The 23,267-nt window shown below is 36.7% G+C and overlaps 1 protein-coding gene across 1 annotated transcript in view; it reads right to left on the bottom strand.

Moving 5' to 3' along the window:
- Positions 1 to 23,267, bottom strand: part of OCA2 (OCA2 melanosomal transmembrane protein) — a 184,095-nt gene that overhangs the window by 90,564 nt on the left and 70,264 nt on the right. The window contains exons 10-15 of the mRNA XM_064408163.1: positions 18,718 to 18,789; positions 17,827 to 17,892; positions 16,660 to 16,716; positions 15,259 to 15,383; positions 11,584 to 11,722; positions 2,418 to 2,550 (exon numbers count right to left, since the gene is read on the bottom strand). Of these exons, the coding sequence (XP_064264233.1) occupies positions 2,418 to 2,550; positions 11,584 to 11,722; positions 15,259 to 15,383; positions 16,660 to 16,716; positions 17,827 to 17,892; positions 18,718 to 18,789 (592 nt within the window). The remainder of the gene's footprint in view (positions 1 to 2,417; positions 2,551 to 11,583; positions 11,723 to 15,258; positions 15,384 to 16,659; positions 16,717 to 17,826; positions 17,893 to 18,717; positions 18,790 to 23,267) is intronic.

Consider the following 23,267-nt stretch of genomic DNA (forward strand, 5'->3'; position numbering starts at 1 on the left):
GGGATAAAAAAAAAATCTGGGGAGAATAATATACCAATTAAATCTCACATAACTTGTTTAACTGCTAATTGAGGGCAAGGTGAGGAAAGACTGGTATTTAGTTGATTAAAACAGCTGCTTCAAACAAGCCATTTGAAGTTATCACAGAACCATTTCAACTGGAGATGAAAGGACCCCTAGAAGCACCTTGGAGGCCATTCTGCAAATCCGAACCATGACAGCTATCTCCTAATGGAGCTGTATTGGTCTCTTTCTTTCTCTTTCCCTCTCACAGAAATTTTCAATGGAAAGAGGGGCTCTTCAGCATTTGCTCTAATTGAACAGCTCCTGATTAGGTTTGCAGCAAAGGACAAGCAGCTGATGATGAGAACACATGGTATACTGACTGAGAGACTGTTAAATCTGAACAGACACAAAGATTACCAAGACATTATATGAAGGGAATATGCTTGCCAGTGTTTCACTACTACAATGTTTCACTGGCAGAAATAGTATGTTCATGAATAAACTGTACTATTCTGAGTCATTTTTTAAAAAACCATTACATACTATATTTCTTAAAAATCCAAAACACGTGCTTTAAAATTTTATAGCCAAAAGGAGAAAAAGCAGCAATTCTATGTTCTAAAATATATATTTATAAAATAATGTTATTATATCAATACTGTTTACAATTGGGATAATTAATTTTCTTGATAGTTTTTTTGAAAATTCATACTTTGTAGGGTCTCATGGAAAGAGTCTAAGCATGTCAGGGTCTGAGTTAATTTCTTTATTTCTCTTGCTTTCTGGATAAGACCTCTAAGGGTGCAGAAAGCCTCAGCAGTTTTAAAATGAAAATGCCTACCTCATACCAGACAGATATATAGGAGAAAGAGAAATTCTCCCTAAATCTCTTAGAAAACTCTTAATATAATATCTAGAACCCATCAAAAATATTTTTTGATCTAAATTCTGGGAAAGACTTTGGCCTTTAGCAATACAAACAGGTAAACTGAGTGCACCTTGTGCTGAATAGACACCAAAGTCAAAACCAAAAATCTTCAGAAGATATTCCTAAGCAGGGAAATTTCTTCTCTGACTTTTCTATCAGATGGGATTCAACACACATGGTATAATTTACTGACAAGAGGACTGTCACTTCTGGCTTTTAATAAAACCATAATCCTAAAGCAAATTTCCCCTGGAACAAGACAAGGCACTACAGGTACTACTCCTTTTGCCTAAATGAGATACCTATCATGAAAGTCTCTGCCACAGTTAGTCACCTTGGAGTCTCCTTATAAGAGAAAAGTAAACTTTTAAGGCCTACAATATATCTCTTCTAGCACAGACAGCTCCATTAGTCTTGAAAAGCACTTATCTTTCTCCACAGATAACAAATGAAGCCAAGGCACATCAATGGTATCCGAAGTTGTCCTCTCCATGATAAACAGATGCCACACACACACAGAGACAGAGACATCATACAGCACATTAAAACATGTGTTGAATGGTCAGTGGAAGCCTGGATCTTCACTCTTCTGCAGCCAAAGATGAAACAAGCATCAGTCCCAGGGAAGAAACAGTTACACTCAACTGTCTTTGTACAAAGCTTGCTAATAAATTATACTTATTGAAGTATTTCTTACCTTGTAAAGAAATTGTGAACATTTAGGGGGTTAGTATTAAATTTCAGCACTGAAAGAGAAGCCCTAGAACAATGATAAAAACTTCAAAATGACTGAATTGAAAAACATAAAAGCATGAAGACAAAGAGGGACTGACACAGTCGACAGTCATTGAAACAGCTTTAAGAAGACTTTAGAGACTATTGAGGTGAGTGACATAAAAAGATTCAGTTCTACTGAATTGTAGAAATTATGCACCAGGGAAATTTAGGGTAGGAAGAGCCACAGACGCAAGCTGGGGAGGACTTGAAAAGTTCAGCTTTGATTAAATGTCTTTCACTGACCACAGACCAGTAAAAGATTGCTGAAAAATTCAATGGAAGAAAGTCATCAGCAAGGGAATACATCAGTGCACTATGTTTGTCGTAAGGGAAACCTGGGATATTTATAAATCTAGGCTGTGAACTCAGCACCTTGACCAGATATTATTTGTTACACCACAGAACATCCTGATACTCACGCCTAAGGCTATAATGAATGATGAAAATTATTCCTGCAAATTTTGTAAGATATTTAATAATTCATGTCAAAACCTCAGTCTTGGCATCAGAAAAACATCCAGTTCTAAAAATCAGAAAATACCACAACTAAAAATAAAATATGAATTATTGGTTGAAAAATTAATGTTCAGATAGTGAGGAGGGTGGGCACTTCCATCTAAAGACACCATTGTAGTAGACACTACTCAGTTTCCATTTAGCACATATTGAGTGTTCCAATGTAACTTTTTTTCACACTCACACTTACCAACAATTTCACTTGGCTCCTTATTGTAAAGCTTTTTGTTCCAGTAAAGAAGTCTGAGGAAAGGAAAGGAGACCAGAACAACAAGGCAGATACCCAAAAACATATGCCCTGTGAAGGCTGCAAAATCCAATCCCTGAAAATAAAAACAAAAACTTAAATTAAAATTCACTTATTTTTCTATATTACCCCCAGGGAAAATAATTCAGCTTTATGCATGCTAACAATCAATAATAAATATAAAGGAATATAGTAAGTTCCAATTACAGTATCTGCTGTATTTCATCTGTTTCAAGGAGACAAGCCACATTAAAATTTAATTCAAAGAACTAAAACATTGCATTACAAGTTACTCTGAAACACACCTACTGTTCCTGAAATGTACAGTAAAAAAACCCAAACTGAATCATTAACTTTTATTTCTCACTTAAATCACTTTAAATTCATTTCAAATCACTCAAAGTCTCAGAAATAGTTGAATCTTAATTACCAGATTTTGTTTTAAACTGGTAAAAACAGAAATGCTTACAATAATTATATTTGAACAATTCTTCTATAATAAAAGTATTATAAGTCAATATTGTGTTTATTCTTCTTTCTTGTTAATAAATTAACACATTTCTTTATATTTTACACAATTAAACCTTTTAATGAAGGGGTTTTAAAAAAGGTTAACCAGAATGTATTATAACATTGAACGCATTAATTGCTTTCAAGCAATAACGATGAACAGTGACAGATTGTCCTAAAACTTTGAAGCTTGCCATGCTGTGAGTAGGACATTGGACTAGATGACCTCTGGGGTCCCTTTTAATTGAGTTATTACATTTTTCCATATTGCACACATTGTAGTGGATCAGGGTTAGCCATTGGGCTGGACTTTCTGAAGTAGCCATGACTTGCCTGTCCAAAAGAAGTTACCTAAGAAGCTCCAAGGAGGATCACATCCGAGTAGTCTGGTAGGAGGGAACTGTTTTATATCAAAAAAACAGAGGCTGTCTGAACTGGTGATCCCAGCAGAGCAGACCTGTGACACCTGGAATAAAGCATGGCTCAAACCCTGGATAGCTCAGGTTGTCCCAGCTGAATTTTCAGAGTACCCACTGATTTCCCAGAGACTCTGAAAAGTTAGTTGGTCTCCCTGTGACACACCATTGTGTCTCTATTGTTCCCTGATTTTTAACTATGAGTTTCCTATAGGTCCTTTGGTAATTCCAAATGCATATTAAAAACAGCTTCCCTTGTAGTATCAGCAACAGCTGATACTGCCTCCAGTGTGTTTAGACTATTGGGAACTTACTGCTTTAAATGTGTGTTCTTCTATATTGTCAAATGCTAAAAGAATTTATGTGGAAATTTCCTAGTTGAAATGTCTCTGGTTTAAAAAAAGGAAGAAAAAGTTTCTCTATTGCACCACAGGGCATAATAAAAAGACATATAACACAAGAAACCGATGACAGTCATAAAGAACTTTCATACCCAGATAAAGATTGGTGCTTTTTGGCAAAAAAAAATCCATAGCTTGCAGACAGTCAAATAAATCTCAAACCATAAATATGCAGACCTAGGATTAGAATTTGATCCTATTAAAATACAGGTTTAAGCTTCCTGAGGTAATGTCATCCCTACTTGCTATTTAATAGTATATTCCTTGACCCTTCTACTCTCCAGACACTAAAAGGTGAAACTATACCTGCCCATTTGCTGGCCTTTTGCTGTAACTTAACTACAGCCATTGCTTTTATGAAAGCAGAAGGAAGATTCTTCAGGAATTGGAATGAGATTATTCTAAGAATTGGACAGAAAAAAAGTGACACCACAAAGAAAAATACTGTACCTTCAGTCAGTTTGCCTACAAAGTAGGTCAGCCACTTAGGTGTCTGACATCTTTGTAAGACAGTTTTTACAAATCAGTTTTTACAGAGATTGGCCTCTGGGCATCAAGTTAAGATTCAGAGCTACAGGAGACATTTCTATGAGGGAAGAAAACAACACTCATAGCTCTAGTAAATTTACAAATGAATAAAAAAATAATTCCTGCAAAGGCTCAGTGTTTGTGAGACCAGCCCCCAAAGTATATAAACTCCATATCCACATGTTTATTTCCTTAATGAAAAGCATTGACAATAAATTGAGCAAAAAATCTATCTAAATACAAATATATCTAAATATATCTAATATATCTAAATATAAATATAAATCTATTTGAATCCATCTATATATGAGTTGCCTATAAGATTGTAGACAAAAAGAAAGATCATAAAATTTTGGCCAGAAAAAGAAGAACTTTAAACCTCAAAAGTTGAACTGGTTTTAGTTCAGAAATTTTCCAACTTTGACAGCGTGCTATTAAACAAGTCAGGAAGTATGCAAAATCATTATTTAGTATGGTATCTAAAATGGCAAAGTGAGGTAGGAAGCCAAAATTATTTAAGCTGTAAAAACACTGAAGTTACACCAGCCAAAATAGAAATGTCTAAACCTAACTGGAAAAAAGAACTGTCTGCTGAAAGAAAAATTACTGGAAAACAGGTGGTTGAAGAGCAACAAAGTAGTTAGGAGTGGTCAGATTATACTTAATACAGAATTACCAGAATGACGAAAATTACTTTTGCACTCAGACTAGTCTTACAAAAAAAGCAGTAGAGATGAAACTTTTCTTAGGCTGGCCAGCTACCAGGCCAATTATGATGGTAGAAATTCTCTGTAGAAATACACAATTAAAGAATAAATGCATCTAAGAAGTAAATAAATGCAATGCAAGTAAATGTAATGTAAGAAGTAAAGAAAAAAAAAAAAAAGATAAATAGAAACCCAATGAATTCTTGGTAACCCTCAAGTTTAAATATGTGATGCCTTCGTCACATATTAAAGGATCTTGACTTTAAGGAAGTAGCTTATTGAAAGTAAACACAAATACAAAAAGTCACTTGCCTTTACTTTTTTATTATCACACCTATTTCAAAGGAAAAAGAATTGTGTCTGGTCCCTGAAATGCCACAATGCAGAGATTTCTCAAAAAATACAGCACAAGAAATACGTTACTTGAAACCCACAAAATTAATTTCTCGATGAAGAAAATCACCTCAACCTAGAAGGCAAACTAAAATGCTGAGGGTAAAAAGGAGGTCTCAGGTCTGACTCATAGTTGAAAGGAATTGAAATGAGATAGAGATCACAATACCCTGGAAAAAAAATCAGGATTAACACAGCTTCATGACATAAGAGCTGACGTAGATAAGCCTTGAAAGTGATTTGCAGACACCATCACAAGCAGAAAAAAAAAATTGTACTAGATTTTTTTGGCATCCTATCCAAGAGCTTATCCAAACTTTTCAGAGGGAGTAGCTTGGCTGAGATTCAGGATTTTTTTAAAGTTCATAATATCAGCCCATTGATCTTTCATATCTCTGAGATCCCTGGTGAAAAAGAAAACCTGCTGCTTTGCTCCTACTGCAGAACAGCTTTCCACTTCAGCTGAAACAAATTGTTTTCTAACACCGAGTGTGTCTATTTCGGGACAGAAAATAGGCACCAAAAAATCCTTGCATGACAGGATTGTCTGTGATAATGTGAGACTGGAGTCAGTTCTCTTCCCATCCCTTGCTCCTGGCTTTCCTCCCCATTACCTCCTTGCATTGATCCAGAGACAGAGAATGAAAATGAATCCTGATGATCACTAGCCTTGGACAGCTGATGCCCTGCAGCCACGAGGAGGCAGAGGACGGCCAAGTGCGCTACTTTTTGTGGCTGATATCAGAAAGGCTGAAATACATGGAAATACAGAGAGCTGCCCTGCCTGATGCTTTGGGCAGGGTGCTTAGCACCAGCCTCTGCAGCACAGGGAATGTGTTTTCAGGGAGAAAGAAGGCTGATTTCACACCAGCATTGTCAGATAGCTGGTAGCCAGCTGGCAGCCTCTTGGAGAACTTTAAGAGACTGAAGAGTTTTCAATGTACCACAGATACCATAGATGCAGCAGAGGATACCAAGGTCATGGCACAGTTGCTTCACCAATTGTCCCTGTTCCTTTTCCCACACCCCAGAAAGGACGCACAACATCTCCACGGAGCCTACACTCGTACCCTCTGTGGCTGTGGATAGCACATTTTATACCTCCTGAGTCTTCTGTGCTGCTGGGGCCAGGATTCAGCATTGTAAAAAAGCATTAAAGTGCTCCCCATGTCTCCTGCATACAACAAAAAGTCATTTTCACAAAGATTTTCTTTTCCTGCACAATAGACTGGAATAGAATTGACATGCACAATAAGCAAGAAACATTTTTCTTCCAGGAGATTTCAATCCATGAGATAAATACAAAACACGCTTCAAATGTCCCTTACTTGAGGCTATGATGATTGTGTCAAATTCCTCCTGTTCCACAGTCAAGAGAAAATCTAAAGATTTTGTTTTAGCAAGACAACAGCCTAAAGGTTCCACTGCCTACAGATTCAGAGCTGAAACAGAGTGGGCATCTTTCCTTGGTTTATAGTTTAAAATGCAAAGTCAAATATATCAATTTCATATTAAGAGGAAGTATCATATTGTTTTCATAAAATTCTAGCTTTCTATCATCTTTAATATTTTTCATTGCTTCTGGAGATGTGAAATTAAATTCTAGTAAGTCAGACCTTTCCACAGGAAATCTGCCTATTTAGAGCAATGAGAAAGCAAGAATTATAGCTGTGTGCAGCAATTTGGGGAGCAGCAAGTACTATGTTTCTAGACAGAATGCCTTTTACTTAATATTTTAAAACTAATAAAATGAAGAAGAGCAAAAGTATTATTATTTCTACACTGGCTTAAGCATCCCTTCTAGCTGAGTGACTGAGATCTGCACTGTCTCTCATGGGAGCTGCTCATGATGTCACTGAGCCAGAAATCACTGATGGTCTAACCCAGTTACATGAAGATAATGTTTATTTGAGACACTGATGAACCACCTTTTTGTGTTACATTATGTTGTTTAATGATTACTACATGCATAGGTGGCAAAAATTCTGAAATCAGATATAAGCCCATACATTTTATTTCATGCATTTTACCTAAGCGTAATTTTCTCTTGAGAAAAGGAATCAATCAAACATCAAGAGAAGGGGTAGAATTCTATAAATTGATTAAAGGTTTTAACAAGCTTGTATCCAGCAAACTCAACAAAAATAGCCTACTAAACTATGGGAATCCATTTTACCAGTGCTTGAAATATCTTTAAAGCTTCACGTACAGGATTTTCTCTTCTTTCTTTTTCAGAAGTCCCGACTTTCTTTCACAAATTTTTTGGTACCACAATTTCTCATAAAATATAACCAACTAATATCACATCATGCTAAATTCCATCATGAAGGCTGAAAGTCTCTAAAAGGCAGCACAGGAAAACCTGATGTGTGTCAATTTCCCAGGAAATTCCTGTAAATGGTAGGAATAATTATGAGTGGTATGCTGAAACCCCCAAATCCTCATCAGACATCAGATTAACAGCACAAACTTTATCATGTGCTAACAAAAACAGTAAATAAACGGATATAACCCAGTGGCTAGCATATGCTAAAACTGCCTTTGCTCTTATCATGATGGAGATTTAGCTTGGACACACCAGTGCACATGTTCACTATCACTATGTTCACAGCCTCATTTTGCTCTGGAGACCTATTTGCCATCTGTTCTTTAAAGAAATGGGAATCACACCCTGTGCTTAGAGCACAGCAACTTCTGATCTCAAAGTTGTGTTTGTAGAAGTTTGTGAAGTTCCCAAATACAGAAGATTTGCTGTCCAACCCTTCTGAGAGCAAGGATCATATCCAGCTGGTTGATGCTCTATTGTACGTATAAACATGGAGTTCTCAAAGTCTGAAGCCCATATCTCTTCAAAATAAAAATATAATTTTGTTAACAGTGGCCATTCTGTAGCAGCACTCTGAAGATAATAAAACATTTTTTAATGTTTTCTATTCACTAAACGAGGTTTCCATTTGCTCTTATCCTAAAATCAAAACATAAATGCCGTTTCGTGAAAATTCTTCTGACTCCAACTAAGAGCAACCAAGAACACAACAAATCTTCCTTTCCTATTATGCAAATATTTCACTGATTCCAGTCATGATGGTAGGGAAGATGTCAGGATTATAAATTAACAACAGCTACAAAGAAAATATCCTTTTGACATTCATTTGCATCTCAAGACAAGGAAAGAGACTTATTGCTACATTTTAATGAGCAAAATGCTACAAAAATCTTATTTATTCAAACATGGTTTAAATAAAATATTTTTAATATGATGTTAGTTTTCTCCAGAAGCTAGGGAGAAAAGTCTCTCCAGCACCACAGTAAGCAGAAAGTAAAGCATTTCTGACACTGTAACCCGATAACAGCAGCCAAAGTAACAAGGCTGCATTCCATTTCATATTGATATAAAAGCCAAGGATTCCTACAAAAGTGTAAATTTACATCATCTTTTACTTGAATGCTTTTAGAGGTTGATTTAAAGCAGTAAAAGTTCAGGAATATTGGTAAAATTCTCCTCCTGATAGCACCTAAATAAAGTAGAAAACCAAATCATCTACATAGGACAGTTCACTATTCAACTTCCTGCAGGGGCAGTTGTCCAAGTGCTCCTGTACTTACTGTGCAAAAACAACACTGAGAAGGAAGTACAGGAGAATGAAAATAAAAATTTCAACAAAAAATATCAAGTGGAAAAAATTTCTAGAACTCCTAGAATGTCCAAAAACATGACCATAATGCTAAAAAGAGGTAGAAAACAAATATATTCTGTAGAAAACACCATAATAGAAACTGTAAAATATACTGCATGAAGGAGTGTTTCTAAGATGTCATTAATGCATTCAAGAACTTTTACGTCCGAAACAGTTAAAAAAAAAGTAATAAAATAAATTTTACTTGGTACTAATGTGGTAGGCTCCCCATGCATTTTAGACACAAAACTGTGCTAGCTCATATAACCCTTCTGCAGAGCACCCTTTACTAGAAGTAGTTTCAGAAACAAGAGTGCAATGTGTATATTTCTCCTTCTGATCAAAAGAGAGCATGCTGGAGCAGGTGGACGAAATTAGGAATGCAGCTATTAGTTCAACAGCTCAGACTGTAAGAGGCCAGATGGTCCAGCTCCCCCTCTGACCTCTCTTGGCTGACCCTGGCCAGCACTCTCCCAGGCAAATCTCCTTTAGAAAGGTTGATCCCTGAGCAGTGAGGACATACCCCAGTTCACGACACTCTGCCTCAGGAACAAGGATAGGTCTTTGACCGTCCTTTATTTATACACATAGCTATAACAACTGAGAATATAGAAAAGAAGCAGCGTGAATTCTATGGCCCTGTGTTGAACCTAATCTATTTCACTACGTTGTTATTTCTGTGATGCAGCAGAAGATCTGGAAATAATCCAGACTGAAAACATCTGGAAAGATTTTTGTGCTTGTTTCAGATACAGAATTTGCTGTAATGTCATATTTGCTAGGGTATTTATACATCTGAGTCCTCCTAAAAATATCAATAGCTCAAACAAGAAAAATGTAACATGGTTTCCTTTCAATTGCGATTGCTTAATTACCTCCTATGTTTATAGCCACTTCTAAAGGTTCTACAGAAATGATGAGTTTCTGAGTATTTAGGAAAATGACCTGCATGGCAAGTGCTAATTCTTCTCTTTTTTGATCAGAAGTTTTAAATAGGTGCACAGATTTCATATCTAAAATTTAAAACCTAGCTATCAAGTTTTCAGCTAACAATCAATACTACAGTCTTCAAAGTCGCCATCCAAACTAGCTAACTGCAGTACATTTCAAATATTTTGATGGTAAACAGTTTATTAAGTACTACAAACTTTCATAGACCTTTCCCAGCATGGACAGTACTTAATTAATGTGAGTGCATTCAGTTAATTAGAAGAGATCACTCTTTCACAGAGCAATAGAAACATAAGGGACGCCAAATGAAAAAAAAAACCAAAACCAATTTAGGATTTCATACTATAATTCCCTCATCCACTTGCACAGTTGTTTTTACACTAACTCAATGAACACTAAATTTCTCTAGAATTATTTCTCTGGGTGGGGGTTCTGGCCAAAACAGAAAAGCTCATCCCTGGTGTCCTTATAGATGTGCCCATTACATTACTGCCCCTTCCATGGTGCTGCTTGTTGGTGAGGAGAAGGGCAGATCTGCCCCATGCCAGGAGGGGGGGCTGCCCCTTGCATCCTGACCAGACTGCCTCCCTGCTGCCCCACAGCACACCAGGGAAAGGGGATGGGAGACAGTGCCAGAGGCAGAAGGAAGACTTGATGTCCTCATGTTCAGGGGTAGCAGGGATAGCTGAAAGCACAGAAAACTCAGCAAACTCAGCTCCGTGCTGATGCTGAGGGCTCAAACACTTGCCAGCAGTGCCACAGCCACTCCACAGAGCAGAGATCCATGTGAGTGGGAAGAAATGGTGGGACTGGGATGCTCCTGCTTGCTGGTTCACATCCTGAAGTTCCACCCAGCACCAGCCACCATAGCTTTCCCTTTGGCACCAGGCACCCAGCAAACAATAGGACAGCCAAGAGTTGGAAGCTAAAATCTGTCTCTGCAGCTTGGAGATAGCAAAACATTGTCAGGAGGAGGGAGCCAGCTGCAGCCTGTGCTGCATGGGAGAAGCACCCACCCTCCTCTCACACCCCACATCCCCTTGGGCTGTGCTTGAAGGATAAAGTGCCTCACGTGTGTCATGGCTCTACAGGGGCAAAGAAACCTCTCTGTAAAATGTTGAATTGAATGAATATTTAACCTCTGGGAGAAAACCTATACTGAAAAAATGGATGGATTAACATCTTCATTTGCACGTTTTTGGTTTTTTGCAACTTGTTGCCCTGTCTGCAGCCCTCCATTGTTCTGCTTCTTTCCTCACTTTGCCATTGATAAGGAAATCCTCACCAACAACAAAACAAAGGAAACTGGTATTCTCAGTCTAGATCAAAATGTCTATTCTTCATCACTATTTTGTCCCCAAAAGATCACTCTCTTCTGTCTGATCATCCTAATAAAAAAGAAGTAGCATGGCAAAAATAGTCTATTATGTTCTGTTTACATGGCTGTCTGGGGGAAGAGAAGGATCAACATTACATAAGTCAACACCACTACTTAATTTTAGTAGCCAAACAACTGCAGTACATACCCTCTTCCTCAGCTCCTGCTTTGAAACAATAATCACATTTGGAGGATCCCCAACAGCAGTGGCAGCCCCCCCAATATTTGTGAAGATTACTTCCGCAATCAGGACGTGCCTAGGATCAAGATTAAGTACTTCACAGAGCCTGCAGTGTAAAGATAATGAAATTAACTTCTTATCCCATGCATAAAGTACCTTAAATATTAAAATGCACAACAATTACAAAATGCAGTCATTTCACAGACAAATGGTAGGGTTTAAAACATAATGTGTCAATAAATGCTATGTTAAAGCATTTATTGTGCTAGAGTAATTATAACAATGTAAACAAAAATTTATAGGTTTTCTTTACATTTAAAATGCAGTTATTAATGCCTACAAAACTGATGCATTTTTAAAGGCATTTAATTAAAAGTACTCCGTTATTACAAGAATTGGACTACACAAAAAATAGCATTTCAGATTTTCAGTGTGATACAGCTTCTGAAACCATGGACCTTAAGCTGCACTGATCTGTGGAAAGCTATTCTGGTCAACCACAGGCTCTGCACTCAGCCACAGTGATTAACTTTCTTATGGGAAGCAGTGGTAGAGGATTGTGCAGGCTGCCTATTAGCCATGAATCATCTATTAGAGACTTCAGCTTTCAGGCTAGGTTCATTCTGTTTATTCTGTTCCTGTTTTCCTCCTTCTCTAAAGCTTGATCATGAGTATTTCTATTTGGAATGAAACAAGAGAAGAAAATACACATCCCTTGTGGTTAAAAATTTCTCAAAATATTTCAGTTCAAATATATTTAACACTTCTTTTGTAGGACGCTGCTTTGATAAGGAAAAGTAAATTGCTCCTTTAATAAGAAGCACGTTAAAGTGCTCTGACAAACACTGGGGTTGACTAAGTAACCTCATGATCCATTTGAACTCAGAGCCCACTTATACAGAGTAATCTTCACACAGATTATTCCAACTCACAAATTACATTTACGCACACACCCACGTAATCCGCTCTGTCCTGAAGTACATGTTTGACTTTAAACTCGGGCTCTGGTAATAAAAGCTGAAAGTTAAAGTCACACCTAAGCACTTTGGAGTAAGAAACAACTGCTTTCCTCCTCACAACTTATCAAAAGGTTGCTCCAGTATATAAAGATGGAGGCCAATTTAAATTATTGTCCCCTATATCTCATAGTAGATGGGGGAAAGAGTGTGCAGGAAGAATGCTTTCTCACTGCAATGCTCTCACATATTTCCCTGAAAGAAGGGTTCAACTTCACTGTTTAGCCTAAGTTTGTGTTAGTAAAACTGACATTTCAAAGAGAAAAGAATATTGCAAAAAAGCTTAACCTGAATCACTTACACTATCACTAAGAGTGTCAATTTAAAACTTGGGGAAAACACTGTCAGATGGCATATATATCAGCACATAAAAACTCTGGAAAATAATAACTGTGCAAAAATACACTATTTCCTCAGCAGCATGAAATCATTCAGTTAAAGGGTACTTTGTAGTACAACTGGTCAGAATGTATCAATTGTGGTACAAGGCTATAATAGTACGTGCAATTTTGATTCCATTGCTCCTTGATTTCCCAGTATTTCAAAATATAAACTAAACTTTTCTTTAGTGACTCTTTTTGATGGGCCTTGTGGTATTTTACGAAAAGAACTCTAAAATAAGAAAAGGCTAAGCCCAAAGTATAAAACCATCGGAACATCTTATCTAGACGGCAGGATCACAGTTCCTCAGTTTACTTATCCTGGTTATATAATTCCTCATGTGTAAAAACATTAGCCTGTTCCACTTCCCAATAACAAAATATCTTGAAAATAAGCAACAGGTACAAGGAGGTAGTTATTACGTTTTTTAGCAGGTTACTTCAAAATGCAGAGTGAAACAAGTATCATGTTTTAGGCCTTATCATAGGAAATATAAACCCTAATGTTCACAGAGTCAGTACGATTTTCTGCAAGCCTTATCTCCATGGCAATGGAAACTGCACAGTGCAACACAGTGAAGCTGTAGACAATGGCAGTAAGATAAAAACGAAAATGACCCCCAGCATGAAGCTTTTTGAAGCAGGCAATTATTTGGTTTTAGGAGGTGAGATAAAATTTTATTTTAGTTTTGATAGTGATTCAAATACAAATGTTTCCCACATACTGAGTTTCTCCTTCTTCATTGTGACAGGCTCATTTAGTATAAAACAAAAGGACTTTGAATATGTTTAGTACAAAAGTCCATTACTTAAAGGTGGCTACAAAGGCAGAGGTTCTCCCTTCACAAAGATCCACATGGAGAAGACAAGAGGCAACAAGGGAGAGATTTCACGTCAACATAAGAAAAACAATTTATGGTGAAAACAGTTAACCACTGGAAACAACCTCCCCAATGATGGGTAGTCCCCATCACCGGAAGTTTTCACGTTGTAATTGAAGAGAGTGCCAGATAATCTCATCTAGGCTTCCTTTCCCCTCAAAGGTTGGAACAGATGGCCTTTTGAGGTCCCTTCAACCTGGGCTATTCTAGAATTCTTTGAAAACAGAATAAATGTTACCGTAGCTCTGACTGTGAAAAGCTTTTTATGCTACATTGACTTCTGGATTTCAATCCATTCCCAAATTATATTTATCCAAAATATTCTGTAACACAGCTGAAGAAAACTTGGTGTTTAAAAGCTCCAGTGCTGCTTGTTGCTAGAAATGCAATTATTGATTAGGGTACGGCAAAGCAGTCTCTTTAAAATGTAATCGGACAGAAGACAAATGAGCTTTCATTCACCAGCTGTTTCCAGTCTAGAATAAATTTCACTTGCAAAATTGGTTTTTACTGCTTTACACTGCATTTTAAAGAGGGGCCATATCTTAATAGAATTTTGTGTACTTTAATGTGATAATGACTGCAAGCATTACATCTCTCAGGATCATTTCTAAAATACACTAGATCTTTCCAAAACTGAACTGGATTAAACAGATTTGCCTGACCAGACACAGGTTAAATTCAGGTTAAACAGTTATTTATAATCCCACACTGATTAAATGTAGTTGCATACAGCATGTTATTAATTCACAGAAATCTGAAGTAATTAAATTCATGGTTGCTGCTCAAAGTTCCAAACATCTAATCTGAAACTGTGTAATTAACCAGTAGCCATCCCAATGACATGATCACCAACAGGAATAAAATTCAGATTCTCAGATTCAAGAAAAAGCTGTTAGATGAAATATAGACTTTTTAAAAATTTATTTGTCACTAATATTAGAATGTATAACAACTTCACAAAAACATAAATTACTATCTAAAACTGTATATAAATATCAGCCAGCAAAGAATAAAGCAGATTTAATTTAATAATTTTGCCTGATTTACAGAAAAAAAATTCATCTACTAGGGAGCATTTGGTGCAATATGCTATTGCCTTTGAGATATGAAGACAACCTTGAACAGTTAGCTGCCAAGGCAGCGTTCACAGGTTTCAGATATGTGCTCAATATTAATGCAAAGGCAAAAGGCAAACCATCCCTCTGAAAGTGCTAGCTTTTTATTCTACTACAATAAGAATATTTGAAGTTCTAATTTCCATTGAAACGATTAAGAAAACCTCCAAACAAGTATTTTGCAGACTTGTCTACTACTGATTGCTGACTATAAAAGACCAAGTCCAAATCCATAACAATAAAATACCTTATGGTTACTGGAGTAAACAGCAGCATAGTGGTAACATTGTCCAAAAATGCAGAAAGAATTGCAGCAATAAGGCACAGAAGGGTAATCATGGCCCACACCTTGCCTCGAGAGAACCGATAAGCCTAGGAAAAACAAACAGAAGCAAAATTAATGAACTACATCACTCCAGCTTAGACTTCAAAAAATTATAGATAAAGCAACTTGATCAAAGTCGAGCAACAATGAGCTCAGAGCATTTACTATTCCTTTACTATTACTCCAACAGCACCCTCCCCAATCCTAAATAATTTGGCAAGAAAATAATTCATGGAAGTGGGCAAACAATCCCATCAGGAAACAAAGCAACAAAACAAAACACCATGCTCTGCTGCCAGTCATAAAGGGGGTCTGTGGCAGGAGAGGGGCTGAGCCTCCATCTTCTGCCTGCGTGCCCATGTGGACTTAGACCTCCCTTCCTTTCCACACCTGGGACACATTCCCCATCCTCAGAGAAACTGCTGGAGTGAGTCCAGAGGAGGGCCACAAACATGATCAAAACACTGGAGCACCTCTCCTACAAGAACAGGCTGGAAGAGATCTGAGTTATTCAGCCTGGTGAAGAGAAGGCTCCAGGGTCACCTTACAGTGCCTCTCAGCACCTAAAGAGGGACAATAAGACAGCTAGTGGGGCAGACTTTGGGCAAGGGTATGTAGTGATAGGACAAGAGGGACTGGCTTTAAACTGAGAGAGTAGGTTTAGATTAGATGTTAGTTAGAAATACTTTACAGTGAGAGTGGTGAGAATACAACAGTGGTTACCCAGAGAAGTTTTGTGTGCCCCATCCCAGGAAGTGTTCAAGTCCAGGCTGGATGGGGTTTTAAGAAACCTGCTCTAGTGGAAGGTGTCCTTGCCCATGGCAGGGGGATTGGAACAAGATTATTAAGGTTTCTTCCAACGTAAACCATTCTCTAATTCTATGGTTGTGATTCTATGAATTACACTTCTCATGTAAACTTTTGTTCTGCTACTGTGCAAAGATCTGTGGCCACTTTTCATATGTGGTCATAAAGTTAATGATAGTTCCCTGCCTCACTGCCAGGCATAAATAGAGAGTTCAGCTACAGCAGAACTGCAATCCTGGGGAAATCAGTGAAATATCCAGCTTAATACTGTCCAAATGCTTGTGTACCCTACTGGGGACCTTTAACATTCTCCTGTAGAAACAGAATTACATTAAGGGTTTCCTTTCATCCACAAAGGATTTTTCCAGTATTACAACATGACCACTGTCATTTCTAATATGATAAGTATACACTGACCTTAGAAGGGTTCTTTAAAGATCATGCTTGGTGTGACAGATTTGAATAAATACTAACTTAACAAATCTAGAAATACTTCTAAGTACCAAATAAACCTACCTTTACTGCACAGTAGTCAAAGAATCCAGTTTCTGAAAATATGGCCACCAAAACCATCTGCCAAAAGATGAGGAAAAATATAATCATTTGGAACTGATATATAAAAGTAATTGAATTATTACTCAAAACTAAAGCAAAGCAGTTTTTGATACTGACAAATGGACTTCTTATCTGACACAGCTTTGAGAATCTAATCACCCTTATATTAGAATATTCACTACAGCTGCCAGATATCTCTAGTTAATGCATCATATGGTGAAATATACTTCTCAACATAAGCAGTCTGTAAATGTTATATGAGTCTGATTGAATTTTATTTGTAGTGACAAAGTGGGCATCATACATTAAGTGCTCAATGTATCTCCTTTATATCATTAATCAAGAAGAACCAATAAGTATGTTTGCTTTCTGCAGTAATACTCTACAGAGCACAGAAGATAATGGCTTCAAGAAATGCTTGCATTTTCCCACATCTGGGAGGTCTGGAGGTCTCCTGTCCTTCTTTTCTCCTGTCTCCTGTCTTTGCTCTAAACATTTTTTTTTCTTCCTTATTCTGTAGGGAATGCAAGGAGAAAGGACCAGTGTCAAGGAAGAAAAAAGCTCAGAATGGAACCAGATAATTGTAATTTTGTCTCTGTATATTGTATATTTTTTATTAGAGTCTAATAGCACTTGGACAATGCTTTTTACCACAAATAGCTCTGGACAAAGTGATTAAAATAATATATGATTAAAATCTCATCAGATATTGCTTCTCAATTTCTGGCTTGTTTTTTTGTAGCATCAGAAAAAAACAGTGAGACAGGAAACAACTCTTCCAGCAGAGTGTGTTTGAGGAAGGCTTTGAATAAACAAAATTAAAAAGAAAATTGAGAGTGATAATACTTGGCCCTTAAAGAGGTCTTTCTGTTTATAAATCTCAAGGATGTTTTTAGCATGTTGTCAATACAATTTCACAGATTAAAAAAAAATAGAAAAGGATCAACATTTCAAAAGACTCTTTCAGAGGTCTGATCCTCATCCTTTTTGGTAAATTCTTTAAGACACAAATGTTTGTCATAAGTCATCTGAGTGAAATACAATTAACAAAATATTCTAAAAGGAAACATCTCTATACTGAAAGTGATTATTTTGGCATATTTAGAGCAAAAGATACATTTTAGTTACCATTCCAAACAATAATGCCAGTGTTTCATAGTCAATCCACTCCACCACTTTGACCATACTTGGCCTCTGTAATCAAAAAATACAATTACAAGTGAATGCCACCTAACTTGTGATTAGCTATGACTTATAAACTCCACTTAATTGATGAACCACTTAAATAAATGTGATGGAAATTAATAAGTGTTCCTACAAGCTACATAAAAAGGACTCATTATTGCCATTACTACTATTATTACTATTACTAATTCAAAGTACTGCTGGCATCCTAAGTTGGTCATTATCAGGCTATTGGTTGGTCTAGTTGTTCCTTATTTAACATTACAGAAATAAAAGATAACCAAATTACATGGTACACTGCAGTTCCCTTTTTGGTAAAAGAACAAAAGCATACGACTTCACCTGTGAACAAACTGGAGGGTATTAAAGGGAACATAGTAATGATGTGGTTATCAGAACAACCGAGAAAATCAATCTGATGTTTGACTGTGTATCAAGGAAGAGTAAGCAGCAGGAGAAATAAAAGGGTTGGAACATGCAGGCATAAGATGTAATTATTTAGGGTAGTATAAAGCAGTGTATTTCCATTTAGGTTCGCTTGGTAGCCTAACATTACTGAAAATAACAGTGTTAAACTAACGCTGGATTAAGCTGAAAATAGTTGCAGCCAGCTTCCTGCAAATCAGAACAAAAGGCATCAACTGATGTTTTTGTTCTCCCCTTGTCTACACATTATCTGACCTCTTTTCCCACCCCAGTTTCTGTCCTACCATTTCTTTTTCTTTAAAAACACTGCTTTGCCATGTGCTCAGTTAGAACTGGGCAAACATGGAAATTAATGACACCTGACACCACAGCCAGACACAAAGGGAGCACTTTGATTTGATAACTTACCTCCCCAACAATCGCTAAGGCGGCTAACGCGGCCAAAGCACCCAGCATGGCTGCAAGGGTCCTGTGAACAATCTGCAACAAAGCATAAGAATTGACCACAGACTCCTCTAAGCATCTCCTTACTATTAAAAAGGAGAGGGGGGAAGGATAAAACCTCATGTACACAATTTTTTTCTTGGCTTGCTTGAGGGTTTTTTCTGACTATAGGATGGTTAATTACTTTGCTATTAAAAAAAAAAAAAACCAAAACCAACAAACTCACAAACAAAACCAAAAACCAAATAAAATAAAATGAGAAAAACAACCAACTAAAGCCTTGAATGTGCAAATGCTGCTAGGAAGTCTCATCTCTAATATCCAGGTAGAGAAGGGACTTCAGCACCAGTTTCTTACATTTGCCAGTAGGTGACCAAAGAAGGAAAGCAATTCATCGTCCCTAACTTAAGGATCAAAAAGCCTCATCCTGTTGGCTTCCCTTCACATCCCATGGAAAGAACATGCGTTTCCAGGAGGTGATCCATCTCATTCTTAGCAGGGGCTTGTTCAGCAACTGTGCCCTGAAAATGTGCTTTATTTCTCCAGGAACTCATCTGGAGTTATTTAATCCTCTGTGTCTGGAAGATCACAGATTGTGTAAAATAACTCAGCTAAAGTAAGCATGTAATTAATGAAAACCACACTACAAAAGACTGAATCTAATTACCAGCTTTCACTATCAATGTGTTTAAATATTATTCCAACACAAGTTAAAATTATTGTTGAGAAATAAATAAAAGGGTCTAGAAATATTTCAATTGCCTCTAATTTCATAAGAAATATTTTGCTGATAACAAACAATAGGATGAGAACATCTCAAGGCTCTCCTCCGTGTTTGTAAAGGAAAAGAAAAAAGGAATTATTTGCCTTTGTTTTTTCTCCTTGATTATAAATTTTCCATGGAAATGGTAAAGAACTACACAACTTACCAAATTACTAGAAAAATAAATATATAAATTACCAATTCACGAGTAAAAAAATTATCTGTCTCATTCTCCTGTTTTTCTTAGAAATGCACTGAAGAATAAGGTATTCATTGTCACAAATGACAGAGATCAGACCAAGGTTTTTATGCCCTAATGACCTACTTGTTCAGAGCACAGATTACAACCCCCACCAGGTCCACAAAAATGTGTGTGATAACCCACTGGCTCATGTTTGATTTCCCGTTTCAGTGCATTGACATGTGAGCACACATATGGCCCTTCTGATTCCACAAAAGTGGGGAGCATTTGATAACATTGCATGGCTCTTCTGGCTGGCAATCAGGGGCAGCAATTAGACCTTACAGCTCTCTCCAATAATATATGCCAAGCAGAGCTGTCCATTAGGGGAGGGGATCAACTTCTTACCAGAGCAAAGCTCAGGTGTAGGCTACAGGGAAATCCTCAGCTGTCCTCAAACTGAAGGTCTTCTCCTCATGCAATCCCTACCCATATTAAATAGCTCTTTTTCAGTTCTCAGAAAGATATCATAGGTTTTCTGAGATTTGTTTAGCTACAGATTTTTTGCATATTTACACATAAGCACTTTTGCTGTCACCGTTGTGTGCTTAATTGCTTGCATTGAGTTGACTGCATTTTCAGTTTCCAAGAGTTTGCTGTCACCTATGGGTGAAGTTGACTTTAATTTATGTAAAAAGAAACTGAACAAAATTAAGTCATCTGTCAGTTCCTTCATTCTAGTGGTTTTTCAAGAAGGATATACAAAAGTATATCCTGAAGAATGAACAAGGTGCAAAGCTTTATTACAAAAAACTTACTAAATTTACAACTCTCCATTCCAAATTATCAAATTATCAAATGAAAGTCATAATGGAAAGTCTAGAAAGAATACTTATGTAAACTCTGAGACATGTAAATATTCAAAATTTGATATTTAGGAAGCTTAAAGAAAAAATATATTACTCTCTTTAATTTTCTTTTCACAGAAAATGAACCCCAAACAAATAACATATTTGCACAGGTATTTTTAAAAACTTACAACTATGGAAGTCAGGAGGTGCAGGTTATGAGTTCTGACATTCTTTGAACCACAATTCCATCTAATACGTATTTGGAGGGCTTTATCTCAAGCAAAATTCCATTATTCTTTTGAAAAGCACTACAGATGACCAAACCCTATTGAAGTTTGGCAGGAGGATGAGTATCTTTTCAGGATGACTCTTGGAGTGTATCCATAAACAACAGCTCAGGTAGAGAATTGAAAAGGCTCAGAAATAAATTAAGACAGAGACTTAATCCCAGGAAAGCTGAGCGATTTAGTGGACTTCTGAATCTAAAGACATTTTTAAAGGTTAAGTGAGAAATCATCTGTATTAATCTGATCATTCTCTCACTTGAGAAAGGGCATACCCTTGTGCAATGATCGCGGGGATGAGAAAGACAGGGCTGATGAGGAGGAAGATACAAAGCTTTTAGTATATCAGTTTGTATGCTAGAGCTCCCCACCCCCCATTCCAACTGCAAACCTTACAAACTCTTTGCAAAAAGGGCATCTTCACTATCACCATCACCTTTACTTTTGACTGAAGGATACCTAGCAGTGCTGACTTACTGCAATGGCAAAGGATAGGGCTCTTGCCTTTTTCAAAGGGACAGTAATACCAGCACAAAGTGCACTGAAAACAATGCAGTCCAGATTACACTCTTTACAAAGCAGGATTCAGTTTAGAGCTCACTGAAACAGGATGTTACAAAGCTAAGAGTTAAAAATATTGAAAAAAACGGAATGGATATTTACAGTATTTTATATAAAAAATGAAAATACCCAAAGCTGCAACAGTGAAACAACAGTGTCAGCTACGTAGGTGTGTTGATAGCAACCTCATAGAGTCAGTCAGAATAAGCAAAGGCTAGAAAAGGCTACTATAGCAAATTTGTTTCATAATTCTCTGTAGAAAATTTGTATCATGATTGCCTGCTGTGTGATAAACACAATGCGCTGAATGCTGATTCTAATAGTTTCCATACCCTTAATTCAGGAGTTCATTTTAAAGAGATTAAAGCTACCCAAATAATTTATGCCACAAGTCTTTTGCTTGATATTAACAATACACAGTTGCAGATCTATAATGCAAATTGAAATTAGAAAGCCTACACCTTTCCCAGATTTAAATTTCTTGATCTATTTGAAAGTGCTTTGGAATTTTTGCACTGAGTTCATCAAACCATTTGGTAGACTGCAACAGCATCATTATAAAAATTATTCTGAATTCCAAACACTAAATCTTGTATGGTGTTCCAGAAGCCAAAAGGAAAATGTTTAGAAGCCATTTGAATGACAACCTGTGTGCTATTTCAGAGCATATTTCTCCCAGCTGAAATCCGGGACACATGCATTTCTAAAATGCATTACTAAGATAAATGATATATCATACCAAGCATTTTATTTCCACAAATCCTTTGTTTTAAGTCATAAATAGCAGCTGAAATATAAGTGTCAATGATCTTAATATAAAGCTTCAAACACAGCCTGTATTAACGTCTTATCAATTTTGTCTCCAATGAACCCTGTTTTATTGAACTTCATATTTTACTGATAAATTAATTTACATTTGATAGAGTGGCAAAACTGCTGCATTTCAACAAGGATCAATTATTACCAAACCTATATCCACATATGAGTTTTATGTATTTTTCACCTACCTTCAGAATAGCTGAGATCTTTCTAATAAAATCAACAGCCAAATCCCTCTTAGACTTTATAAAGTCTCCAGTTTATTTCTTTATTCTCAGGCAACACGGAGAGAGAGAAGTAAAATTTACCCTAGGATAAAGGGTTTCTGACTTTACGTTTTGTATCTATTCCTTGTTATGTTTTAATAAGGATGTATTTGGTTAAAATAAGACATCCTCAGCAATGGAAGAGGTTTTTTCCACAGTTTTTCCTAAAGGCAATCAAGACACTGTTAGCCTGAGCACCTCTGAAAATGTGCTCCTCAGTCACACCCCTTGATGGAGTTATGTTATAATTTGCTGTCATGTATTTTACAAATTTTGGTGGTCTGCTTTGCCTTGGACTATTCCAGTTGTATTAGCAGAATACAGATGAAGATTCAGTCTTTCATGGGTACACATGTTTGATTTGCTCTTAAGTGGATCAAAATAAGTGGATCAAAAACCCCCACATTTTGGAAAATTAATGCAGAAGTCTAAGACTATCATCAGAAGCTGCAATGAAAAATGGAAATTGCAGAAAAACAATGATAATTTAGCTTTAAAATTTAGGTAATTTTTCCTGTCAAGCACATGACTGAAAATTTCAGCTTATGATAGAAAACAACAGTCAAAAAAAGCTTTGAAATACTTTGAACTCTGCCTTGCTGTAGATCCACTTCAAAGCTGAATGGCACCAAATTCTTAATCCATAGAAATTTTCTTTATTTCTGGCAGATTTTAAAATTTGGATGCAATAAATCAACAGACTAGAAATATAGGATATAGTCAGATACAAAGGAGTTCAGAGCAAAAGAAAAAGTTTGTGATGCCAGACATATTTCTTTGATTTTCGAC

This window comes from Passer domesticus, chromosome 2, assembly GCF_036417665.1.
Source record: "Passer domesticus isolate bPasDom1 chromosome 2, bPasDom1.hap1, whole genome shotgun sequence".
Lineage (NCBI taxonomy): Eukaryota > Metazoa > Chordata > Aves > Passeriformes > Passeridae > Passer > Passer domesticus.